Source organism: Callorhinus ursinus, unplaced genomic scaffold (genome assembly GCF_003265705.2).
Source record: "Callorhinus ursinus isolate GAN/ISIS: 27379988/994484 unplaced genomic scaffold, GSC_fseal_2.0 scaffold148, whole genome shotgun sequence".
NCBI classification, from domain to species: Eukaryota; Metazoa; Chordata; class Mammalia; order Carnivora; family Otariidae; genus Callorhinus; species Callorhinus ursinus.
Window position 1 is genome coordinate 79,187 of NW_027397210.1, and position 25,498 is coordinate 104,684.

A 25,498-nucleotide genomic window follows, 5' to 3' on the forward strand; every position below is an offset into this window, starting at 1 on the left:
CCTTCCATACGTGAACCAAAATCCAGAAGCCAGAAAAGCTAAGGTTGGTAATTTCTTTCCATTAAAATTTCGCAACTATCAGAAGCAGCCTCCTACAAAAGCAAGGGCGAGTGACACCCCAGGAGACCGCGGCGTCTACAGCACACGTGCGGGCGAGAGCCTGGCGGGGCTGCCGTGTGGAAAGATCTTCCAAGTTCACGTGAGAAGTGCCAGCAACCAGACACACAGAACGGGCAAAGAGCAGAAATGTCTGAGCAGAGGGACAGAGTCACAAAGGGTTAATGACACGGCAAGGGACCGAGCAACCTCAGCCAAACTGAAGAGCTCCACAGCACAACAGAGGACCTGTGTTCACCCAGCAGATCAACAAAGGCCAGAAGAGTAACCATGCTTCATAAACTGGCCAAAACATGAGAGCATCAGAAGCCGTAGATGGGACTGAAGAAGGGCTGGCCCCTTCTGCGGGGCCGTGTGCGTCGCCCATGTGCTCTGACTGAGCACTTCCATTTCTAGGAGCTTCTCCCTTAGATACGGTGAAAAACATGTCAAAAAAAATCTGGGAGTAGGAATTCAATCTCGTGTTCATGGAAAAAGGTGGTAACAAAAAGGACTACCAAGGGTGTGATGAGGGAAGGACCCCCATGCGCTCGAGGAGTGCACAGCCGTCAGAAAGACTGTGGTCCTGAACAGGCGGCCTAGGAAGTTACTGCTGGCGACAGAACAGGGCACAGGAAGTGCACCCCCATTCCCTCGGAAGGACCCCGTGGAACAACGCAAGCGTGTGGGCAGGAGGTCCGGCACGCACGCAGACGGCAGCAGCAGCTACTCTGTGGCCGGGGCACAGGAAGGGAGCACCAGAGCAGAAGGAGACTCGACTCACACCTTCCTCGACTGCCCAAATCTTTCACATGAAAGGTGTGTTTTTATAATTAGAAGAAAAAATTCAGTTTAAAAAATACGAGTGACAACTTGAAAAATAAGGCGGTTTTACCCTCAATCCTGAGGACTAAGAGCCTGGCAGAGCACAGAAAACCGAAATGGGACACACCGAACTCAATGGGCAAACGTCTACCTTCAGTACACACACATACAGCCACAACACACGTTCTCTTCAGCTGATAATCAGCACAAACAATTAATTCTCCAAGTAGAAAGAAAGTCACCAAAACTAAGCACTTCAGCGTTCATGTGGCCGCTACGCTGTACGTCCCCTCAGGCCACTCGGGCTGGTGCTCCAGGACATACCTGCCGGGGTCCCCGCCTGCTGCCTCTTAAAGGGGTCCGTCTCTCCCACACTTCCAGCCCCCGCCACAAGGGCCCCCGCCAGAGCTTGCTGCTGAAAGAGAAAATGAAAACATGAGACTCTGATCGTGCAGGTGCCTTACGAGAACGGGTACGAACTAAACTATCGTTAATTATTCCACACACTGGCCTCCCTACTCTCTAACTAGAGAAATGTTATCTGCCCACTGCATGTAATGTATGTTTATATGTAATAAAGAACTTGAAGTTCTAACTTACCTCTGGAGGAGAAAAAAAGGACTTGTAAAAGATCTTATTCTGGTTTTAAATGGCGTTCCCACCAGTGCCGATCTACACTCCCTCAGAAATGAACAGAGACGGCACAGGACTGGCCAGTGTCGGGAAACGCCAGTCCTCAATCCGACAGCTGAGCCTCCCTGTCACGCTGCCTGTCATCACTTGCCCCCCAAGACACAAAAGCTAAGAAAAAGAAAGGTTGACACTTTCTTCCTCCTGGAAAATGACACTAAAACCCTACTTGACAGACAGCAATCTGATGAACCTGTCACTTGTGGCAAGTGAGCACCCTACCTAGCTGGGTAATGCTGGGTAACACGTATCCAGGTGACGTGAACTGCTGACATGGAAAGCTTCTGGCACACACAGGAAGTGGCCGAGTCGGGGCGCCCCACGTTTTCACATCTCCGTACCCTCCTTGCGGGGCTGCTAGGTGCTAAGGATGATGTTTACCAAGCACTAGTTGCTAATTGTTTTCACGGTTCAACTCTGTCCGCTCTACTTAGCCAGGCACTTTAAATGCCAAAGTTACACACGCCGACACAAGGTAAGTGCCCCAGGGTAGGTACCACCCCGCAGCACCAGCCACACCGGTCAGGGTCTCCCATGGGGACAGGTGCAGTGACTGACTGAGGGGCAAGTAAGCACCCCTGTCTACGTTTCGTGAAGATGAAGGGAGGAAAGAAGAGAGGGAGGGGAAAGGAGGGAGGAAAGAAAAGAATGATTTGAAAAACACACAGTATGTGAACAGTGGTTACCTCTGGGGATAGGATTACAGGTAATTTATAATTTGTGTGTGACCACTTCTCTAGATCTTCCAAATATCTTACAATGAACACATACTTTTATAATCAAAAGAAGGCTTTTTTTTTTTAATAAAAGAAACTGGTAAAGGGTTCTGTGTCCAGTAATGGCCAAGTGATTCCTATTAGACTGCACACACTCCAGACAGACATGAACCCTGGAGAATGGGACTGGACGCCTGGGAGAACGGGATGGAAAGAGAAGTTTACAGTCTCACGGCATTTGGCGTGACGGCAGGCCCCAGCCTGTGCTGTGTGCACCAGCCCAGAACCAGACACACAGAGCCTCGATGGCTTGAAGACCACTAGGGCAGAGAGCACGAAACCACCGCAGAAGGAAGGGGGAGTCACCCCAGGAGATGGCTGGACACAGGGAGGCCCCAAGTTCTCTCCCTAATCTCTGGCTACCTCCTAAAGCAGGCACACACACAGACTCCAAGCACAGACCAATGTAAGCACACTAAGATTTCCGGTGCCCTACCGTAGGAGAATTAAAATTCAATCACGTTAACTACGAAAGCAGAAATGATCAATACTCTTCAGAAGACTGTAAAAGAAACCGGAGTCCCTACAGCCTCTCATTCATGACATCCAAAATGTCTCCCAAACACAAAGACACAGGAAAACATGAGCCATACTCAGAGTACAGTTCATAGACACAAACCCCACGCAACGCAAATGCTGGACTTAGCAGCGAGGATCTTACAGTGGCTTTAAGAAGTATGCCCAAGGACATAAAGAAAACATACTGCAAGAAGAACAAGAGAAAGAAGAAACTATGAAGAAAGAGAACCAAACAGAGATGCCAGAACTGAAAAATAAACTCTCTGGAATACAAAGTCCATGAACTGAAAGCACAGTGTCGAGGGAGGAGGCGGGGCAGACTCGGTGTCCCTGGACGGAGCTGGGCCACTGGGGCAGTGTCGCGCCGTGTATCGGTGGGAAGATGACAAGAGCCAGGCCGAGCCCAGGGGACGCGCACTCGCACTGCCCAGTCATCCCCTCAAGGCTGCACAGCCCCAAAGGGGATGGAAAGTCTTCCCGAAAACGGTGCTGGGGGACTAGGCGTCCACAGGAAAAGGTCGAAACACTGGACGCCATTGAAATAAACAACTTGTGCTCATCACAGACATGGGCAGGGCGGGCTGGCCTCTCTTCTCCCGCGTTCCTCGCTGTCGTCCACCCCTCCACCCCAGCACCACCACCACCACCACCCCCCGCCAGACTCCTGCCTTCAGAATGACTCTGCTTTCTCTTACACTGTCTTCCTGAGTATTCTACTGGGAGAGATACTGCAGTCTTTAAAATACAAACTTAAGGGCGCCGGGGTGGCTCAGTCAGTGAAGCGTCTGCCTTCGGCTCAGGTCATGATCCCAGGGTCCTGGGATCGAGTCCCACATGGGGCTCCCTGCTCCGCGGGAAGCCTGCTTCTCCCTCCCCTGCCCTTCCCCACTGCTCCTTCTGTCTCTCTCTTTCTCCCAAATAAATAAAATCTTAAAAAAAAAAAAGATAGCATTAATACGGTGAGGTCACAGAAATGCAATTATCCATTTTCTCTAACATCATAATCACCGAAAAGTAATCTCCAATGAGGATGGTTGTTTAAAATCCAAATAACAAATAAAATACTATCTTGTATACAACTGCACTCTAGCAGAACACCACCTCAAAGGCTTTTAGAAATGAAGTAATACACACATAAACTGAGAACTCTGTTATTTATTTGTAGAGCTTAATTAGCAACCGATTAATTATTAAAAGTCCTCTAACTAGTTACAAATAATGAAATTCATCCTGAGAATATGTCTTAAACTCTTGTTTAGAAGGCACAACAGTGCTGACCAGGCCAAAATAATAACTGGGACCATTTGTGTATTTCTAGCAGCACTTTTACCTCAAAACAAAGTGACAAGATATAGCAAGTACCATAAAGATACTTAAGACTTTCCTGATTCACTAATGCCGCTCCTGTGAGTTTTTTCTAAATAAAAAAGATATAACTTAAAATTAGAAAAATAATTTACCGAATTGCAGTTCCTCAAAATGACGGCATATTAGGAGCTGCTAGAATAAGAATTATTAGAAGTGAATAAAACCTAAGGAGTATTTGTTAAATGAAATAACATTTTCAAAAAGTATAAATACACTCAGTCAACTGGTACAGATGTAATATAAAAGATATTTGGGGCACCCGGCTGGCTCAGTCAGTGGAGCCTGTGACTCTTGATCTCAGGGTTGTAAGTACAGGTCCCACATTGGGTGTGGAGATTACTTAAAAACAAAACAAACCAAGCCAAGAAAAATTTTTGTGTTAGTGGGCGCCCGGGTGGCTCAGTCGTTAAGCGTCTGCCTTCGGCTCAGGTCATAATCCCAGGGTCCTGGGATCGAGTCCCACATCGGGCTCCCTGCTCAGCGGGAAGCCTGCTTCTCCCTCTCCTACTCTCCCTGCTTGTGTTCCCTCTCTCGCTGTCTCTCTCTGTTAAAAAATAAATAAAAAAATCTTTAAAAAAAAAAATTTTGCGTTAGAAGGATGGAATCATGGGTAACTACTCATTTTCTCTAACAGAAAAATCACTGCAAGACACTACTTACGATGGATTTTCTCATAAACGAACACACATACATACGTGTGTATCTGTATACACGTTACTTTACCTAGGACACCTGCACTCAATAGTACTCCCTCAAAATCTTCTGGAAGCAGACAGAAATACAGATGTAATACAGAAAATTCTGCACTTACTTCCAGCGTTTCCTTAGTCAATACAGATTGGTCAATTTAAAATTCTACAACTGGTTGTAAATAAAACTCACACTGAGATGTTTTTTCCAAAGAAAACAAGGGGCATATTTTCTTTCTTTTTAAAAAAAAAATTTTTTTTAAAGATTTTATTTATTTATTTGTCAGAAAGAGAAAGAGAGCACAAGCAGGGGGAACGGCCGGCAGAGGGAGAAGCAGGCTCCCCACTGAGCAGGGAGCCCGATGCGGGACTCAATCCCAGGGCCCCCAAGGATCATGACCTGAGCCGAAGGCAGACACTTCACCGACTGAGCCACCCAAGCGTCCCGGGACATGTTTTCATTTCAACTCTTTTCTGACAGACTCCATTCTCCTATTTCCTGAGAAACCCACTAGTGTTTGCCTCCAAGATCTGTAATTCAAACTGGAGACTCCTTGGTCTTCCTCTATTAGCCTCTTAAATATCTGATTATGAAATATATCATACACACAAAAGAAATTATAAAACATATGGATGTGATTTTAAATGCATAGTAAAATTATTAGAATTTAAATAGTGGAATAGAGCTGTCAATGAACACTTTTCAACTTTTCTGTGTGAAATTCTTCTTCATAAACTGTGGAGAAGGAAAGGAGAAAAATAAATACACAAAGTTTAAAAGAGTGATAATAGGGGCACCCGGGTGGCTCAGTCGTTAAACGTCTGCCTTCGGCTCAGGTCATGGTCCCCAGGTCCTGGGATCGAGCCCTGTGTCAGGCTCCATGCTCAGCGGGGAGCCTGCTTCTCCCTCTCTTTCTGCCCCTCCCACTTGTACTCTCTCTCTCTCTCTCTCAAATAAATAATTTACAAAAATTAAAATAAAGCAACTGCCTGTGTACTCATCACACAAGGCTCAGGAAACAGACTGCTGCTCGTGCCTCACAGACTCTGGGCACCGCGAAGGGACCCACTTCCTGAGCTGTGTGTGAACATCTGGTGATGCTGTCACCTGCAGACTCGTCTCCACACTGTATCTCCTCTGGCTTTGCTTCCTAGAGAACTCCCCATACACCCCTCTGTTCCACAAAATGTGGCTGAGCCCCGCACACAGCCACGCGTGTTGGCACTGTGGCCAGCCCCTTCCCTACTGATGGCTCTCGTCGACATTCCTCTGTACGAATGTGCATGATCCACTGATCTGTTCTCCCTGCCAGGGGACATCCGGTTCTTTCCAGCTGGACACTATTACAACCAGTGTCACTAGGAATACTATTATACCTGGTTTCTGGCAGAGACACTCAAGAATTTCTTAACAGCACGCTGTCGGGACAAAGGGTCTGCCCATGCTCACCTCTTCCAGGTCAGGCAAAATGTTTCCAAACATCTCCGTGCTACCCTCCCATCATAAGTAGATGAGAATCCCACTGACCTACATCTGCAGATTCTATCTAGTTTAATTTCTGGTGATCTGGTGAGTGTGATGGCAAGTCACAGTGGTTTAATCTGTGTCACCATAGAGGCCACATGTCTGTTTCATAAGCTGACAGGCACCCCTTGTCTTCCACTGTCCCACTGTCCTTAGGCAAATACTTACCGATGTGGTCTAGAAACACAATAATACATTACATTCTGTGAAGCATTAACAGGAAAGATGCCCCGCTAATACATGTTCTCACAATCTCAAATGTAAAGGATCTTATTTTCAATTGTGTCAAACTCATCACAAGAAGCAACTAAATATCAGGCTCAGATTATTCTTCCCCACCAAAGGGGACCAGACCCCTTGCAGAAACGACCGATTCTGGGCTAGATCAAGGAAAACACAAGATAAACCTTATTTTGTGCCAGCAAGTAAGGAAGGGCTCAGAGAGTGACCAGGGTATGTCAACAGTGCATGAGGACCAGATTGAAGGTCTCCACTGGGTCAAAACACACGGTAACAGAAGGGGGGGCACTGGGCAGCAGATGATGGAGGGGGCACAAGGAGACCTGATGGGAGTGGGTTACCCTGACTGGCACTTGACAAATTCCACAAGCTGCAACACTTAGGATCTGTGCCTTCTCCACCAATGAATTAAACCTTGATGTGATAAAACTCACCTTCTTTACAGACCCAAGAAGAAAAATCACATGATCATGCGAACAGATGCAGAAATACCAATGGACAAAATTCAATATCCATTCAGGATAAATACTAGAAATAAAGAAATCTCCTTCACTTTGTAAAGGACAGCTATAGAATCTGCAGCTACTATCATACCTGACTGACAGCGAAACACTAAATGCATTCCCCCAAACATTAGGAAGAAGGTAAGAATAAGTATTCTGACCATTCCACTTAGCGTATTTGGAATTCCTTGGCAGGGCAATAAGGCAAAAAGATAAAAATAAATAAAAGGTATATAAATAGGGGAAAAAAATCTTGCTTTTCTTGGCAGACATGATTCTCTATGTAGAAAATCCCATAAAATCTACAAAAAAGCTCCAAAAACTAACAAACGAGTTTACCAAGGTTGCAGAGTAGAGGTTCAAATAATCACCTGTAGTCTTACATACCTGCAATGAACATCTCAATTTTTTTTATTTAACTACCACTTACAATACCACAGAAAAACTGGAAAATACCTGAGTATAAATCTAACAAGATATGTACAGAATTGGCATACTGAAAACTACAAAACACTGATGAAACAAATCAAAGACAACCAAAATAAAGGGAGAGAAATGCCATATTCCCGGACTGGAAGATGCAATATTGTCAAGATATCACTCCTCCCCAAAAGTGGTCAACAGATTCAATGCAATCCAAATCAAAATTCTGCAGATATCAACAGAGCAGATTCTAAAATCTCTATGAAAATGGAAAGGAACTAGAATGATCAAAACAATTAAAAAGAAAAAGAAAAGAAAAGGGTTGAACTCACACTGATTTCAAAACTTACTACAAAGCTACAGTGGCCCAGACCGTGTGGCATTAGCAAGACAAACAGATGAAAGGAATTCCGGAGACTCTAGAAAGAGACCCACAGAGACAGGAATCAGCTCATTTTCGGCAAAGATGCAAGATCAATATATGGAAAAAGAACGGTCTTTTTAAGAAATGGTCCTGGAACAACTGGAAATCAACATGCAGAAAAGCAAACCTCCACGTACGTCTGCCAAGTAATACAGAACCTGACTCAAAGGGGATCGTGGACGTACGTGTGAAACACAGACCCATACAAGTTCCAGGAGAAAATACAGGTTTCTGTGACCTCGGGCTGAGCCAAGAGTTCTTAGGATGCCAAAAGCACAATCTATAAAACCAAAAAAATGATAAAACAGACTGCATCAAAACATAAAAAGAGAGAAAGACGAGCTTTAGAACGGGAGAAAAACATCTGCAAATCTGTATGTGACAAGGAACCTGCATTCACACCATACAAAGGGTTCTCAAATCTAACAGTGACACGCAGGATTCAGGCTTTCCCAAAGAAGATACACAAACAGCAACCACTGCAAGCTGGTCACAGACTGGAGATGAGCAGGGAGGACGCACCGGGGCCTCCCCTCCACTGGGGGCAGCAGAGCGCAGCAGGGCACAGCCAGGGCGGGTTTGGAAGTTTCTTGTAAACTCGAACCTACACCTATGACACCAGCCAGCCATCTGCTGCCGAGGTACGTACTGAAATGAAACAAAGGCCTAGGTTCACACACACAAACCTCTCCGGGACACTGACACAGCTCTACTCCTAAGTAAACAATACCCGACCTTCAACAGGTGAGTGGAGACCGACCAGGCACACCCATGCCACCGAACGCCGCTCGGCAAACGGCACAGCGTGGCCGCTCCGCGACAGAAGCCACATGTGGTATGACTCCATCTAGACTTCTTATATTCTGGAAAAGGCAAACTCACAGAGGCAAAGAGCGAAGGTTCCGGGAGGGGGACAGAGCGGTTTCTGGACCACAGAGGTGGCTACACAACTCTGTCGGGCTGGCAAAACTCAACAGAACTACAGACAAAAAAGAGTGAGTTTTACTGAATTAAGTCTAAATAAATACTATTAGTGACATAACCCACTGACTGAAATAAAAATCCATATACGAATACGTAAGTGGAGGAAAAGGAAAGCGCACTGGTAACAGCAAGATGCCAGCCAATCAAAGCATTAGGGACAACAAAGCTAGAAAATCCATTTTGCAATCTTTAAGGTGAAAACAGATTCTGGCCAGATGGTGGAATTAGTGGCTGAAAGTTTAATGAGATACAGGATATTTACAGAGTCTCAAAGTATCTTCCGCAAATTATTTATCATTTACCAAAGAAAAACTAAGAACCTTCCACAGCAAAAGCCTGATGGACACCAGCCTCACCAAGTGGTCAGAGTGAGCATCACCAGTCACAGGACAGTGACCTCATGGCCCCTAATACGGCAGCACGAGCCGTGCACAGCGTCACTTCTGTGGTATTCCTCTCAAAGATACATGGCCCAAGTCAGACACAAGGAAACATCAGACAATCCAGTATCACAGGACATTCTATCAAATAACTAGCCTAAACTCAAAACCGTGAAGGTCATGAAAGACTGAGGAGCCGGCCCAGATTAAAAAGACTGAGGAGGCCTGGCAACTATGTACAGCAGGCAATCCCAGTTTGAACTGCGTAGGTCCACTTACACGCAGATTTTTTTCCATACGGAACAGTAAATGTATTTTCTCTTCTTATGATTTCCTTCTCTCCAGCTTACTTTACTGGAAGAATACAGTATATAAAACATATTAACAGACAACATATGTGCTAATCGACCAGGTTATCGGTAAGGCTTCCAGTCAACAGCAGGCTAAGAGGAGTTAAGTTTTTGGGGAGTCAAAAGTTGTACATGGCGTTTCCACTGTGTGGGGACAGTGCCCCTGCACTCTGTAAGGGTCAACTCTATAAAGGACACCATCAGGTCAAGACACAAAAACCCCATATGAGCTTTGGCTTAGTCGTGGTCCTGACGTGACTTGTACCGCATCAGGTAAGAGAACCCTCTCACCTGAGGCACGCGGAGCATCAGGGATAAAAATGCGTGACGCGGTATCTGCAACGGCCGGTCGCCCAGTTTGGGGGAGACGTGTGTGTATACACATACAGCAGAGTGAACACAATACAGGGGGGCAAAAAGTGCACATCTGGTGAACCCGGGTAAAGGGCACAAAGGGGGTCCTTGGAAAACTCTTTTTGCAACTTCCACATATGTTTGAAATTATAGCAAAATTAAAAATAAAAAAGTTAAAAAAAAAATGTATCACCACAAGATGAAACTACTCTCCAAACCAAGAACCATCCATTCCCTCTTGGGAGAATCTGACCTGTCCTTTCAGGTTCTTGGCATCACTGATCTAACACTGAATGATTTCGTTTCCAAACAATTAACGCTACTCAGTGTGCACTCAGTGGACACCCGGGTGGGGCCTAAGGTCCTGACTTCAGCGTTTCTTCCAGCTGCGGAAAATACCAAGTTACCACCTGCTTAAATCTTTTTTTCTTCTTGTTCTGTTTTGCACTGTTCTTAAAAATACAGATAGAAGACACAGGAAAGAACTAACATTTAAAACACAGCACACAAGGAATCCTGAGTACACATTCAACAGGACTGTATTAGGTGACAGGCATGCGAAGGCTACTACTGCGTCACACTCAACACAAAAAATAAGAATGCATTAAAATCCGTGTTGTCATTTACTCATGCAACTTAATTTTATCATCTTATATGCAGGAAGACTTTTTAATTTTTTAAAAATAAGGAATGGGCTCTGGAAAAAAATGCTGGAGAGCAAATAGTAAAATTGAAGGTTAAAATATCTGGATGAAGGAAAGTTTGGGATGAGGCTACATTTGAGAACCATCGAAAAGTACCTGAAGCGGTTGCTGCTGGGATGAAAAAGCAGCAGAAACATTTGGCGGAAGCTGGGTTGCTATAGCAACAGGAGTACCAGTCTGCCCATCCTTTCCTGTCACAACCTTTACCTGAGAGGAAATATTTTGAGAAAAAAAGGCAACATAATTTTTAAGACTGCTCGAAATTTTGTCAGAATTTTAATGCTGATAGCTCAGTGACGTCTGGTGGTTAAAAATGGAATGCTTTTTTTGCATGAAATCCTGTAAAAGGACACTAAACTGACTTATGGTGGATTTACAACCTAACGACCTAACTCCAGTGCGCATCCTGCAGGAACTCCAACGTGAGCTCAGATTCTGCAACTTCCAACTATAAACAAAGGAACGGCAGGCAGTCTCTGAGCAGCAAAGCCCTCACGCCCTCACAGGCCATCTGCACGGCTGCCACCCCACCGCCTGCTGTGTGTGGGTCTATCTCAGCAGGAAGGTGCAAAAAAGGGGAGTCGGGTCTCCTCATTAGCACAGATGAGGGGGACTGAGCCTACAGACAAAACTGTACAAACAGAGAGAGAACTGAATTTCACTATTTCATGGCAACAGAGGTGTAATCCTCAAAATAATCACATAAACTTTTTGGGAAAATAAAAATGATCCTTTCTGGAGAGGGTGTTAAAGAAAACACAAAATGGCAAAGCCACACAGATATGTCCATAAATCTCAATGAGGACAGCAGAGCAAAGAGATCAGCTTTTGCTCAGCAAAGGCTGATTTCTTTGCAGGAGAAGAGCTGACGCAGAGTCAGATTGCTTTAGCTGTACCGTAAAACAAAGTAAGCTCCACCAACACACTGCAGACTACACGACACAAAGGCACAAAATACAGTGCGTTACGGTGTCCCTCACTACTGCCCTGGCTGAGTGGCTCCTTTTTCAGGAAACACAAGTACAAGGATCTTAGGAATCACTACAGTACTGAAAAATCTCAAATGCGGGATGTATGAAGCACCCATTTCAGGCACCCCAAAATTTCACTATCTAAAAAAGATTCTATGTTAAATATCACTCAGTAGGTATCTGCACACATGTGAGTTTAAAATACCTCAAATTGGAGAGTACATCTAAAAATTGAAAAATTCTCCCAGTTTTTGCCATAATAACTATTTTCATCATGAAGACACCATACAGACATACCTAGTGATGTGGAATCATGACTGATACACTCTAAAAAGCTAGTGATTCCAATCCCTGTTTAAAAACCACATTCGTGGTGTTTTTAATGGTGGACCAGCGTAAGTAAAATGCGAAATCTACACAAGTAGCCGGAAGGTGTCCACACCTCCAGCCTCCGTGCTGGACAAGACCCACAGCCCCAGCTGACTACGGGGAAGGCTGGGTCATGCCAGGCCAGCCTCCGGAAACTGGAAGACCTTGCTCTGGGTCAAAGTGCTCGGTCCTGGGCCAGCGCTGCTACGGGGCTGTCCTGCACCCTCGTCCCGACACCCAGAGCCACCCCTCCCCTCCACGCAGGAAGAGACCAAAACACATCTTCAGTTTTACTCCTGGATCAAACCCTTATGAAACCACGTCCTAGAAGCACCCCAGGCTCACAGGTTGGGTTATGTTCTATCTACAGGTGCCTAGGCTCCAATCTGCGAAGCACGGTGCTCTGATTACTAAATCGCGGTCGCTCACCTCGTCATTGATGACCTCAGCCTGCTGCTCCTCCTCCTCCTCCTCCTCCTCCTCCTCCTCCTCCTCCTCCAGGTCCAAATCATTCTGCCTGAGGTAAGCTTGCAGCGGGGCATAATGCTTCTTCTTGAAGGCCAAGAAATCCATCATGTTCCCTTGAAGGTGTTGCAAGAAGAACAACTCAATCAAGTACTCCTTGAAGGCCTCCTTCAGCGCCTCCATCTCTCTATAATGGTAGTCCAGGCACTGCTTCCTCATCTGGGCCAGCTCCTGAGAGGCCGGGGGGATCTCCTCCAACTTCTTGGGGGCCTTCCTCACCCCTGCACTCCCCGCAGACGTGAGAGGAAGACTGGAGAGGCCCGGGGGCACTGCAGTCCTGGAGGGGCTGGTAGGGGGCGGTGGGGAGGTCATCCCAAAGGCCGAAGCCCCCCCGACCCCGACCCCGACCCCAGGGAGCAGGGGTCTGGTCAGCGGCGGCCCCTGCAGCACCTGCTGCTGCTGGATCAGCTGCCCCTGGATGATGCTGCTGATCTGGGGTGGCAAGCTTGCAGTGGTGATGTGGCCGGGACTGGCCAGGGGCTGCAGGCTGGCCGCACCCGCAGCCGCGGGGCTCTGGGGTCCCAGGTGGTGGACAGTGCCCCCAGACTGTGCGTGGGGCTGTGACAGTCTCCGTTCTCGGACCGCAATGGGAGCCCCTGCGTGCTGCAACTGCACCTGGGTGCCCGGAGCCATCTGAGCAAGGCCCGAGCTCTCCTGAAACACAAAGTGCCCGCCACTAGACGGGCTCAAGCTCATCTGCCTCACTAACACGCTGGCATCCACGAAGCCTCCAGTGGGACTGCTGCTGCAAAGGCCCAGGCCAGGGCCAGGGGTGCCCGCCCGCACGCTCTGCAGGCCTGGCCCCGGCCCGGGACTGGGCTGGGTGGGACTCTGAGTCTGCACCTGTTGGGATAGAGGCGAGGTGACCTGGATGTACGACGGAGATCCATGCTCAAAGCGCCTCTGCTGGGCACTGAACTGGAAACCTGGAGAAGTGGGGCTGGGGAGCGGCAGAGGGGCGAGCGTGATCTGTGGGCTTCCTCCCACCACTGGTCCAACGCTCTGAAGGGCGATGTTCACGTTCTGCCCGGTCACGGGACTCCTATTCATCAGCTGCTGAACTTGGTAACCAGGAGACTGAGGTGCGGATGGGCTGGCCGACGGCGCGAAGGGCGTGGCAGGGGACTGGGGTGGATTTGGGTGGGCCTGCTCTTCTCCTTCGCTGCTGGCGAAGGCCCTGGACCTCTGCAGCTGGTGCTGGACACTCTGAGGGCCGCTGCCATGGTGCATTATCGCCCCCCTTTTTAATCCAACTTAATGTTCTCCTGAAAAATCAAAGTTAAGATCAAGTTACTTGAAGAAAAATGTAAGCATCTGATCAGCACTTACTAAGAGTACCATTTAGCAACACTGGAGAGACAGTCTGAGGGTACGTTCCAACTGGCATCTGATGCAAATGAGTCATGAATTCTTATCGAGCCACGAAAAGAGATGGCACTGGACACGATGCCCCTCAACACACACGAGCAACAGGTCCTTCTGGGTCACTGCTGGGACCCGTAGGTGGGTCATCCCAGCCAGCTACTGTGGAAGGTAACCAACATCACTAGCTCAAGGCCAAGCAGGATCTGAACCCAGTGCTGGCACTTGTGACCAGTACATTTCTTCCCAGAAGCCTTCTCCTAGCCTAGTGGCCCTGCTCCATTCCCACATGCAGAGGCGCTGTCTGCCTGTCCGTCCTGGGGGAGGGACAGCACCCTACGCACCGCCAGGCACCCAGGAGGCAGTCGCTGACTGCTGCCAAACGCAGGCAGGGGCTGTATGCTGCCATCACCCCATCACCAGAACAGAACACCCCAACCTCTGGGCTACATCAACTGCAAACACACAGAGCCAACCATTACGTGTCAGACCCTAAGCTCCTGAGGGAGACAGCCCGGGCCTGGGTGCCAAAGCCTCGCCTTAGACCTGTAGTAAGAGCCAGGACAAAACAGGAAGGCGTCCTGAACCTCAGACAGAGAAGGAGAATGGCCAAGACTCGGGCCCATGCTCTGGGAGAGTCTCCCTCAGAGGTCTGCAAACTCTCTGGAGCCGGTACCATAGCTTCAAAGAGCCTCGCAGCCCAAACACTGCTTTGTGCAGAGGACTAGGGAGGCGCTGGGGGAGTGGAAGACATGCTGGGGGTCAGCTCTCAGGAGAGGGCTGAGCAGGAGGCGGCCAGTTCTGAGGTGAGGCCCCGAACGTACCCCAAGTCAGATCCAGCTAGTCTCAGTGTCTGCGAGGGACATGTCCCCCGCAGGCCCCGGGGGCTGTCTGCTCCCCACTGAGGGCAGGGGCAGAAATGCCCTTCCACCACTGGAAAGTCTCAGGTCTTAACTGACACACCTCACTCCCCACGTCTCGGTGCTCCTTCCACCTGCCCCCAAGACAAGCAAGACGGCCGGCCCTGTCATCCGCAGGGCATCACAAGCTATCTCATGGAAAACAGGGATAAAAACATCAGAAACCAGAAGTTACAAAAGTTGCAGTGCAAAAACACATACACACACGGACCCAGTCCCAGGCGCCTGGCTGAGACAGATGGACACGTGAAATCAGAAGCTACAGAATGGAGGGGTACTAGGGGTACACCAGTAAAGGCTGGGAAAACACAAAAATCAGTGCCTATTTACGCGGCAGAAACGGTGCCTTCTGATCTGAAAGGCTATCTCTGAAGGCAGAGTCCCAAGACCGTGGGCAAGCTGCAGCACACACGTCTAGCAGGAAGTCAGGGGGGAAGGGCCGTCGTGGGCAGCCACCGGCGCTCTCCCACCCTCGCCCCCAACCAGCACAGTGGCTCAGGGCCAGGGGCCTCAGCACGCCTGCGGCCTTCAGAACGAGCTTCTGCTCCTGATCCTTGTAAACAAGCGCACATGACAAACGCACACATGAGGGCATATTTAGGATTATTCCTTAGAATACATTCCCAGAACATCAAAGGTGAGCAAGGAGAGAGAACAAAGGCCAGAAACCAGCTCTCCCACATGTAACAATTCACAAAACCAGGGGAAGGTACGACCACTGCACGACCCCTGACACAGATTGAAAATCCTATTTAAATCCTCACCACAAATCATTCACCAAAATAAATGAAGCATCTTATAAGGTAACATCCCAAGTTTTATACCAATTATAGAAATGTGAAAACAGAAATACACAGAGAGTACAAAAACGAATACTTACTAAAGCTCTGAAGGGAATTCAAGTTCCTAAACTTAAAACAGTAAAGTTGTATCTGAAAAGACAGATGGATTTGAAGACAGGCAAAATTTAAAAATGTTTAAAACTCAAACGTAAATCATCAAAATCATGAATATTTGGGGTAGTTATGATGGGGGGCTACCACTAATACTATAGAAAGCACTCATACAAACTGAAAATCACTGCAATCCCACAGAAAAGTGAAATAAGGACGAGAGACAGTTTACAAGAAGAAAAAAAAGCATCTACTTAACCAGCTTGAAGGAAAACGTCCAACCTCAGCACTAATAAAAGCAATACAGACTGAAATAAGTATCTCCCAGATCCACTTGGCCAAGATGCTACATCACACAGCTGGCATCCTGCCAACCCCACTAAGGGGGTGTGGGAGGCAGACGGGGACACGGAGCAGAGATCTCAAAGGGCTCAGAGCCCAGAACATGCCTGACGGGGCGGGCAACAGGGCTGGGAAAGCAGAAGCGACCCCATCTCGCCCCATGACCTTTGACCTAGTCCTAGTCTCTCTGGAAATCTCTCCTGAGGAAATTCACCTACCTATTTTTTTAAATTGTGCATAAGAATGTGCATTGCAGAATACAGTAAAAGTAACCAGAAATATCCAGTGTCCAAGTTCTAGACAAAGACTCTAAGAAAAACGAAAAACACACAGACATATTAGGTGAAAAAAGCAGGATACAAATTACGTGATATAAGCTCTACTCTGTTAAAGACAGAATGAAAGAGCTATCCACGAAACGTATCAAACCATGAATACTGACCTGCACCCGACGAAGGGACACAACACTGGTGCAGCCTCACGCAGAGCGCACCTCGGTGCTACGAGGACCAAAGTACTGACAGACCCACACCGCGAGTCGCGAGATGCCAGGGGCAGAGCCAGACCCAGGGGTCACGCAGCGCAGGTCACGGACACGACAGGATCTTCTGCAACAGGTAAAACCACAGGGACAGAGATTAGACAGAGCCTGAGGGCTAAAGGTGAGGAGGGGCCGGCTCGAGAGAAGCAGGAGGGAGTCGGGGGTGTGGACCCGTTTCTCCACTCGATTCGTGATGGTTACGCACGTTCTTTTGCCCAACGTCACAGGGTCACACACTAAAGCGTGAACTTAGCTACATGTAAATTGTACCTCAACTTCCCGACTTCCTTGAGCTTATAGTCAAGTTAGAGAAACAAGCCCAATGGACGACGATATAAAGAAACTGCTCATCTGAAGCAGCCTTCCCCAAAAACGCGCCACAGCCACCCCGATGGGGAGCAAAGCTACCACCAACGGCGAAACAACTTTTTCTCTGTAGTAGCTGTTTCCACTTTCGAGGTCCGTCTCAAAGAGCTGGAGCCAACCATTCAGCTCACCGCCCCGCACGGGTACTGCGCAGGCCAAGGCCCACGTCAGCAGCACGAGGTGAGAGCAGGCCTGCGGCCTGGCAGGGAGCGGGGCGCAAGCCCTCGGGTCACCGCATGCCGCACTCACCGCCTCCCCCTGCTGCACTGTCAGGACGACAATGACATCATAAAGACGCCCATCTAGACACCAGGAAAATGCCACTCTAAGGAACACTACGCGCACTCTGCGGGCAGTGTAGGGCAGGGGTCCCCAGGCCAGAACCCACGAGAGGGCTCGAGAGACTGGCTACTTCTGGCAGCTGCTCCTGGGCCCCCTGCTGAAGCCTGGAATTGCTCCCGCTGACCACCCTCCATTCCCAGCTTCCCGTCTGCGAGCAGCCAGAGTCCAGGCCACTGGCGATCAGGAACCCTCTTCTTCCCCTTCAACAAGCAACCGTGAGCCTGGCTCCCCTCCCAAGCCCACCTCCCTCTCTGCCCCCACATTTCCCAGATCCAGCCAGGGGCCATCTCCCCTGCTTCAGGCAGTTCTGCAATCCTGTCACCATGGTCAGGTGCACCTGTCACCATGCACAGTGCACCCCCCAGGCCAACGCCAGGACCCAGGCACTGGTCGTCACACAGGGAGCACTACTGTTACCGTGGGGAAGTGTTCCTGCACATCCATGACACCACCCGAGTCCAGCACACAGAGCACGAGCCAAAGAGCAGACTGTGAGCAAACACCCAGTGGCAAACACGGAGCTGTCAGAGACAGTCCAGCCTGCCAAAAATAAGGACCGGGCGCCTGGGCGGCTCAGTCGGTGAAGCGTCTGCCTTCGGCTCAGGTCACGATCTCAGGGTCCTGGGATGGAGCCCCGCATCGGGCTCCCTGCTCAGCGAGGAGCCTGCTTCTCCCCTGCCTGCCGCTCCCCCTTCTTGGGCTCTCTGTCAAATAAATAAATAAAATCTTTAAACAAAAATAAATAAAAGTAAGGACCAGTCCATGACTCCAAATGCAAAAACCAGGGCCTAGACTTGGCCCTCGTGATCCATCAAAACACTGAGTATCTCTACAAGGATGTTCACAAGTAACGAGCTAAATGTCTGACTCAATCACTCACTCCCAGCCCTTACTTATGAAATGACATTTCCTATTACAAAAATCAGCAAAACAAAGTAGAACTCCAAGAAGACTTGAAGCTGAATTTTTCAAGGACATTAACTTGTAAATCGTCTCTCCTAATAAAAGAATTGCAATTACAACTAAGCTGAAATGCCATTTCTCATCTCCCAGATGGAACAATTCAGAAGCCAGACAACATACTGCTGGTGAGGCCATGGGGAAGCATGCGGCTCAGCCGTGCTGTGGGAGCTGTCCGAGGCCACACGGGGGTCTGGCATGACCCCACAGAACTGCCGTGCTCCTACATATGCTGGATCCACTAGTCCCACTACAAATGCACCTCCAGCACAAAAACATGAAGTTCAGTCACTGCAGCATTCTTCGTAAACACAAAACGTTGGACATAAGCGACACGTCCACATTCAGAGACTAGTGACTCCATCTGGTGCATCCATTTGATGGAGCAGCACGCAGCTGTACAAATGAATGAGAAAGCTCTCTGCAAACTTGTACAGAGTGATTTCCAGAATTCTAGCATTAAGTAAAACAAAGTCCAAAAGACTGCGGGACCCTACCCTTGCATAAGGGGAAAAGAGAGACAGATGTACAAATAGATACATCTTGCCTGCATTCTTTTCTACAAAAAAAAAAAAAACCTGCACATATTTTTTTCTCAAACAATATATTTCCTAGTTAAGTTCACTCCAACAGTCTACAAGCACTGACACCCCGTAAGTATCTGCAAAAGGAGCTCATGAAGAAGTCAGAAACAAATGAGGCTGATGGCCTACTCAGGTGGTGCGAGCAGTGACAGGGCGATGAAGAAAGTGACACTCCTGAGCACACCAGCTTGTAACACTTTGATTTTTAGAATCGTGTTAAAGAGTCACATAGTCAAGAAACACAACTAAATCGATAACGATGAAAAACTCCCTAAAACCCAACGTACAAAGAAGCAAACAATCAAACTCTAGGAAGGACAACATAGTCACCAATGGAACAGGGAAGGAAGGGACAAGGGAATAACGTCGTGCTGCTGGATGAGAACCAGGAGTATGAACTTAATGGATTTTTCCCTTAAAACACATCTCCTAGTTCTGCCTCCCGGAATGGCCTACAAGCAATGACATCCTAGCAGAACGGAGGACCCTAGGGGCAGTGGGGCCAAGACACGATGACAAGCAAGTAGGCAGCCTCGCCTCAGCAGACAACAGAGGCAAAGAAGACTAGCAGATTTTAGGACGGTGGCTCCCAACTGTTTTAACCTTATCCATCTTTGAAAAAATAGTCATGCCGTCACTTAATGTGTTCTTTTTGGTGAAAAAATTTATATTTAGATTTAGCCAGCTGGACTCAGTTTAGATGACTCCGATTTTGTGGGCAACATCCAAAGCATCATAGTCAGGAGCCAGTCGAACATATGCCTTCTTCTCTCCATCAGGCCTGATCAAGGTGTTGACCTTGGCCACGTCAATGTCGCAGAGCTTCTTCACAGCTGTCTGATCTGGTGCCTACTGGCCTTGACATCCACAATGAACACAAGTGTGCTGCTGTCTAATGTTTTCTTCATGGCTGACTCAGTAGTCAGGGGGAGCTTGATGATGGCATAGTGATCAAGCTTGTTTCTCCGGGCGGCGCTCTTTCGAGGATATCTGGGCTGCCTCCGCAGACGCAGTGTCTCGGGTCGTCGGAATGTAGGTGACGTGTGGATTTTCTTTTTTTTGAGACTGGCACCGCTTTCTTGGCCTTCAAAGCCTTTGTTTTGGCTTCGGCTTTGGGAGGGGCAGAGGCTTCCTTCCTAGCCTTCGGCGCCATCTTCGTAAAAGGGCCGTCACTTAATGTTATTTGAATTTCAACCTGAAGTTAATGTTGAGGCTAAAAACAAGTCAAGGGAGTAAGACTAAGGCAAACTTTTTTTTTTTGTTATTTTGTTTATTTATTTGAGAGAGAAAGAATGAGAGCTAGAGAGCACGAGAGGGAAGAGGGTCAGAGGGAGAAGCAGACTCCCCGCCGAGCAGGGAGCCTGATTGGGGACTCGATCCCGGGACTCCAGGATCATGACCTGAGCCGAGGGCAGTCGCTTAACCAACTGAGCCACCCAGGTGCCCCAAAGCTTCTCTTTTCCACTCAGACTCTCTACAAACAGAGATGCTGACGCACACCCAACTCACACCCCTGAAAACCAGCAAACAGGTAAGCCTGGCAGGCCTAGGAAATGGCCACAGGTGGGTAAGACAGATCAGGGTGAGGGATGCTGCTGAGGCATCCCACATGCGGCTGTAACGCATTCGGTGTTGGCCAAGTCGGGTCTGAGGCCTGTGAGGTCCGGCCACCACCACGTTTCGGTTCTGTGAGGAAGCAGCTCAGGGAGATGGAGTCCCTCCCCAGCAGTGGCGGCTACACAAGGACCTTCCCCCCAAACACCCATGTTGAGCCACATGAAACCTCCCTCTTTTCCTGGAAAACACTGCCACCCTCCCAAACGTCTTTCTGCAGAGAATGCTCTCTGCCCTCTCCTCCCTGGTAAGCCTGCGCTCCAGCCCTTTCTAGGAAGGGTCTTGCACCCCCCTAAGCAATGTGATAAACACCAAAAAATGGAAGAAGTACCTCTGCCTGAGGGAGAAGAAAAGAAAAAAAGAGGGGGAGAAGCTTAAACACTGCTTTCACTTACCTGAAATGCTTCCCAAAACCTTACAAGACGGACAGATGGATGGGTGATAAAGCAGATAGCAAAATACTGAAAAACGGAAACTAGGTCATGGGTACATAGATAGTTTACTGTAAAATCCTCTCAACCTCTGTGTATTGTTGAAATTTTTCATAGTAAAACATTACAGGAAAAAGACTTTCCGCATAGGATAGCAACAGGAGATACCGCTCAACAAAGTCAAGGCTGGGGGCGCCTGGGTGGCTCAGTCGTTGAGCGTCTGCCTTCGGCTCAGGTCACAGTCCCAGGGTCCTGGGATCGAGCCCCGCATCGGGCTCCCTGCTCGGCGGGAAGCCTGCTTCTCCCTCTCCCACTCCCCCTGCTTGTGTTCCCTCTCTCGCTGTGTCTCTGTCAAATAAATGAATAAAATCTTTAAAATATATATAAATAAATAAAATAAATAAGTAAAAAATAAAAACAAAGTCAAGGCTATAACAAAAATCCCAAATACTGAAAAAGCGTGCACTCCCCTCCCCTCAGGGCAGATTAGGAAGGCTCCACACTCATTCCTAAAATGTGTAAATTCCAAGTGACATAAACTGGGCCGCACGGAGTTTTAAAACTCTGTGGGCTTCACTGTGCCATATGCCACATCACAGTGCCAAGGTGGGGAAACAGGGATTGAGGTCCCCATGTCCCTTCTAACTTAACAGGCTATGACACCAGGAGCTTACAGTCATGGCGGTGGGGGCAGGTCCTTAACCCAATGGGACAGAGAGAGCCCTGCGCTCCCCAGATAGGCAGGATCGATCTCAGCTTGGGAGGGAGTCAAGAGAAACTGAAGAAGTCCTTCCTCAGACACAAGCCATAAAGCTGCAAGCCCCCAACTCACCGTACCTCTCGCTGCTGTTTCTCAACTTTTTACCCACAGCTCCTGAGGGGCCTGTTTAGACCTTTCTTCTCCTTATCCCTCCTGACACCCTGTGAAATTTTAATACCACAGCCATAGCATAGATCTCTGGATGCACTGTGGCCCTCTGTGAGGCCACAAACCACCGTCACATCTAAGATTTTTTTCACCCTCCTCCCAAGAACCAATTTCCAGCCCCTTGTGAGAAACAGCATCATCATGGAGAATGCAGCTTCTACTGTGTAGAAAGAGACCTGGAAAAGTGCAAACCAAATCAGCTAGTCCCAGGGAGAAAGTCAGGAATGGGGAGAAAGAGCGAAGAGGAACCCTGTCATCCCACGCGTCCTTGTGTATCATCTGAACAGCACAAGGCGAGTCGCTTGGGTACCGCTCACATCAGGGGGCCAGCAACAGCAGGGAACTGGATCGAGTGTGGCACACCCACACGTCCAGCCCACCCAGCAGCAGGAATCGAGTCTTTGGTCTCACAACAACCTGGATGAACCTCAAATGCATTATGCTCAATGAAAGAAGCCAGACTCAAGAGGCTCCCCACGGAGTTCCTTTAACTGACATCCCAGAAAGGACAGAAAACACAGTGACAGATCAGCGGCTGCCGAGGGGGAGGAGCTTTGGGGTGAAGAAGCTGTTTTTTGGGGTTTTTAAAGATTTATTCACTTTAAAGAGAGAGAAAGCGCACACGTGCACACCAATGGGAAGAGGCGCAGAGGGAGAGACAGAATCTCAAGCAGACTCCACACAGAGCATGGAGCCCAACACGGGGCTCGATCTCATTATGCTGAGAGCATGACCTGATCCGAAATCAACAGTCAGACGCTCAACTGAATGAGCCACCCAGGTGCCCCAGAAACTGTTCTGAATCCTGACTGTCCTGGAAATTACACATCTATCAAAATTCTCAGAATTCTACACCAAGAAAAAGGAATACTACGATGTGTAAGGTATATTAAAAAAAAAAAACTAAGTAAAATAGGAATGTGAGGTTATCCAAAGGCCTTCCCTTCACTCAGTACATAAATGATTTTTTAAATTTATTTCTACAGTAATGCACCAAAACAAGATAAAAATTTCCATTGACTAGAAATAAAGCAGGAACCACAAGGGGGCGGGGCTGAGACTATAGGCCCAAAGGACAGAGGCTCTGCCCAGAAGAAAACAATGAGGGCCAGGCTGGACTCCTGAAGGCAATGGGCACACGGTTCCTCTCCAAGTGGCTAAGGAGCAGAGCCAGGCTCCCTGAGGAAGACCCTGCTCTTTCACCTATGAAAAGAGGCTCGAGTTGCCACAGGCTGCAGACACAACCAGCGGCTTGCCCTAGACTCCAAGGAAAGGAGCAGACTAGCCAAGCAGAGACCACCTCCACACTGGGACTGCAGAACCTCAGGGACTGGAAGACCCGGTTCCAGGGGTGGACCCCGGAGGCCAAGCTGGGCAGTCACAAATCCCCTGACAGAAAAGGAGAGCTTCCCTCCTATGCACGGGGAGCAATGAGACATACAGGGGGGGGTGGGGACAGACAGAATTCACTGCCAGCACTCAGGACAGGCTACACAGACAGTCCACCTGAAGAGATGCCACACCCAACCTCATGTTGAATGCAAGATCAGGTGACTGACTCCTTCCTTGAACGGCCTCACGCCTTCCCACCTCCAAGCTGACTGCCTTTCATCTCTACTCACATCAACCTCGTTCCCTGCATGCGTCTGTCCGTCTTGGAAGAGCCAGCTTCCCTCTTCTAAGCATGTGAGTTCTATTCCTCAGCAACCCCTAGAATCATTCATTACCCCTGTATGCCTAGGTTCCTACCAAAGCCACCTGCTTTAGAAAAGAATTTGTTTGTTATTATATTTACTCAACAAATATTTATTGAAGGCTTACTCCATCGAGCATTATTTTGAAGCACTGGGGATACGACAATGAACACGGCATAGTCCCTGTCCCCAGAAGGGAGCAGACACACACAGCAGTACGTGGCAGACAAGAAGGGCAATGGCAGAGCTCTTGCAAGGGACGGAGACAGTGAGCTACGTGGGCAGCCTCTCTGCAGAGGGGCTTCTGAAAAGAGAGACTAGGACCATGGCATGTAAGGCCCCAACACTGCACACAGAGCCAATGTGTGCCTGGGCCCCCAGCCAGGTGTGACTGAGCCAGGGGACAAGGAGTGCGGGGTAGTGACAGGAGGCAACGGGGCAGTAAGGACCTGCTCACAAGGGGCTTCATAAACCGCCTGAAGGACATTGGCTTTTTTTCTGAGATAAGAACCATGGAGAGCTTTGAGCAAAGAAGTGCACAATCTGAGTTCTGTTTTAAAAACATCACTCAGCTGCTGTGTTGAGATTCAAGTGCAGAACAGCTCACGTAAGCAGGCAAAGCAGGGAGGAGGGCATTGGAATGAGCCAGGTAAGAGATGGGGGGGCAGCGGTTGAAGGACAGCTGTAGTCAAGAAGACAGTGAGGAGCAGTCAGGTGTGAATTCGATTTTGAAAGTGTGGACAGATCAAGATATAGGATGTGGAAGAAAAGCAGAGATCACAGGAGAGTTCTGACCTGAGCAACTATGAATGTGGAGCTGCCTCCAATCGAAATGCAACAGCGTGTAAGCTGCACGTCTCACACAAGTGAAAGTGCGGTCTGGAACTTGCAACAGGAAGATCCAGCCAGGAGAATACACATTCAGGACATGCTGACACGTGACCTACAGTCCTGACACAGGATGAGATCACCTGGGTGTACAGACCAGAGAGGAGGTCTGAGGACTGCCCCGGGGCATTAGAATATTTACAGGTGAAGGAGATGAGAAGCAACCAGCAAGGTAAAAGGAGAACCAACAGAGTGGCATCTCTGTGCCATGAGGAGACAGTGTTTCGAGGAAACCACGGGCGACCAGGTCAGAGGCTGCCCACAGGGGGCCTGGGCAATATAACAGCACTGGTATTAACTCCCAAGAGGAGCGGTGTCGGAGAAGAGAGGGGACGGGAGGACCAGAAGCTTACCTGAAGTTGGTTCAAGAGAAATGAGAAGAAGAGAAAATGGTGACAGGGAGTACATGATTTTTTTCTAACTGTGGTATAAAAGGAAGCTAAGACCTACAAAGAGTAGCTGGAGGATTTAATGTCGGTAAGAATACTTTGGAGAGAAGATAAACTGAAGACAAGAATGCTAGAGCCACGGCCTAGAGTAGGCAAGAAACGGTGGATCCAATACTAGAGTAAATAATGGTTTGCGGATACTACAGCACTAACAGGAATTACTTACAAGGCCTAACAGCACGTGATCATGCTGTCTTTAAAAGCACATAAAATTGGGCGCCTGGGTGGCTCAGTCGTTAGGCGTCTGCCTTCGGCTCGGGTCATGGTCCCAGGGTCCTGGGATCGAGCCCCGCATCGGGCTCCCTGCTCAGCGGGAAGCCTGCTTCTCCCTCTCCCTCTCCCACTTGCCCTGCTTGTGTTCCCTCTCTCGCTGTGTCTCTCTGTCAAATAAGTAAATAAAATCTTTTAAATAAGTAAATAAATTTTTTTAAAAAGCACATAAAATTACATTATACAATCTCAATTATAA

At 48.5% G+C, this 25,498-nt stretch overlaps 1 protein-coding gene across 14 annotated transcripts in view; it reads right to left on the reverse strand.

Moving 5' to 3' along the window:
• The window catches only part of EP400 (E1A binding protein p400), a 97,763-nt gene that overhangs the window by 70,236 nt on the left and 2,029 nt on the right, over positions 1–25,498 (reverse strand). For 8 of the 14 annotated variants that reach the window (XM_073890403.1, XM_073890401.1, XM_073890399.1 and 5 more), the window contains exons 2-5: positions 16,675–16,840; positions 12,620–13,980; positions 10,947–11,057; positions 1,246–1,336 (exon numbers count right to left, since the gene is read on the reverse strand). In XM_073890403.1, coding sequence (XP_073746504.1) covers positions 1,246–1,336; positions 10,947–11,057; positions 12,620–13,945 — 1,528 coding nt within the window. In that variant the 5' untranslated portion in view covers positions 13,946–13,980; positions 16,675–16,840. Of the gene's footprint in view, positions 1–1,245; positions 1,337–10,946; positions 11,058–12,619; positions 13,981–15,877; positions 15,930–16,450; positions 16,542–16,674; positions 16,841–25,498 lie in introns of all 14 variants that reach the window. The other 6 variants (XM_025861629.2, XM_073890400.1, XM_025861628.2 and 3 more) reach the window with 4 other exon arrangements.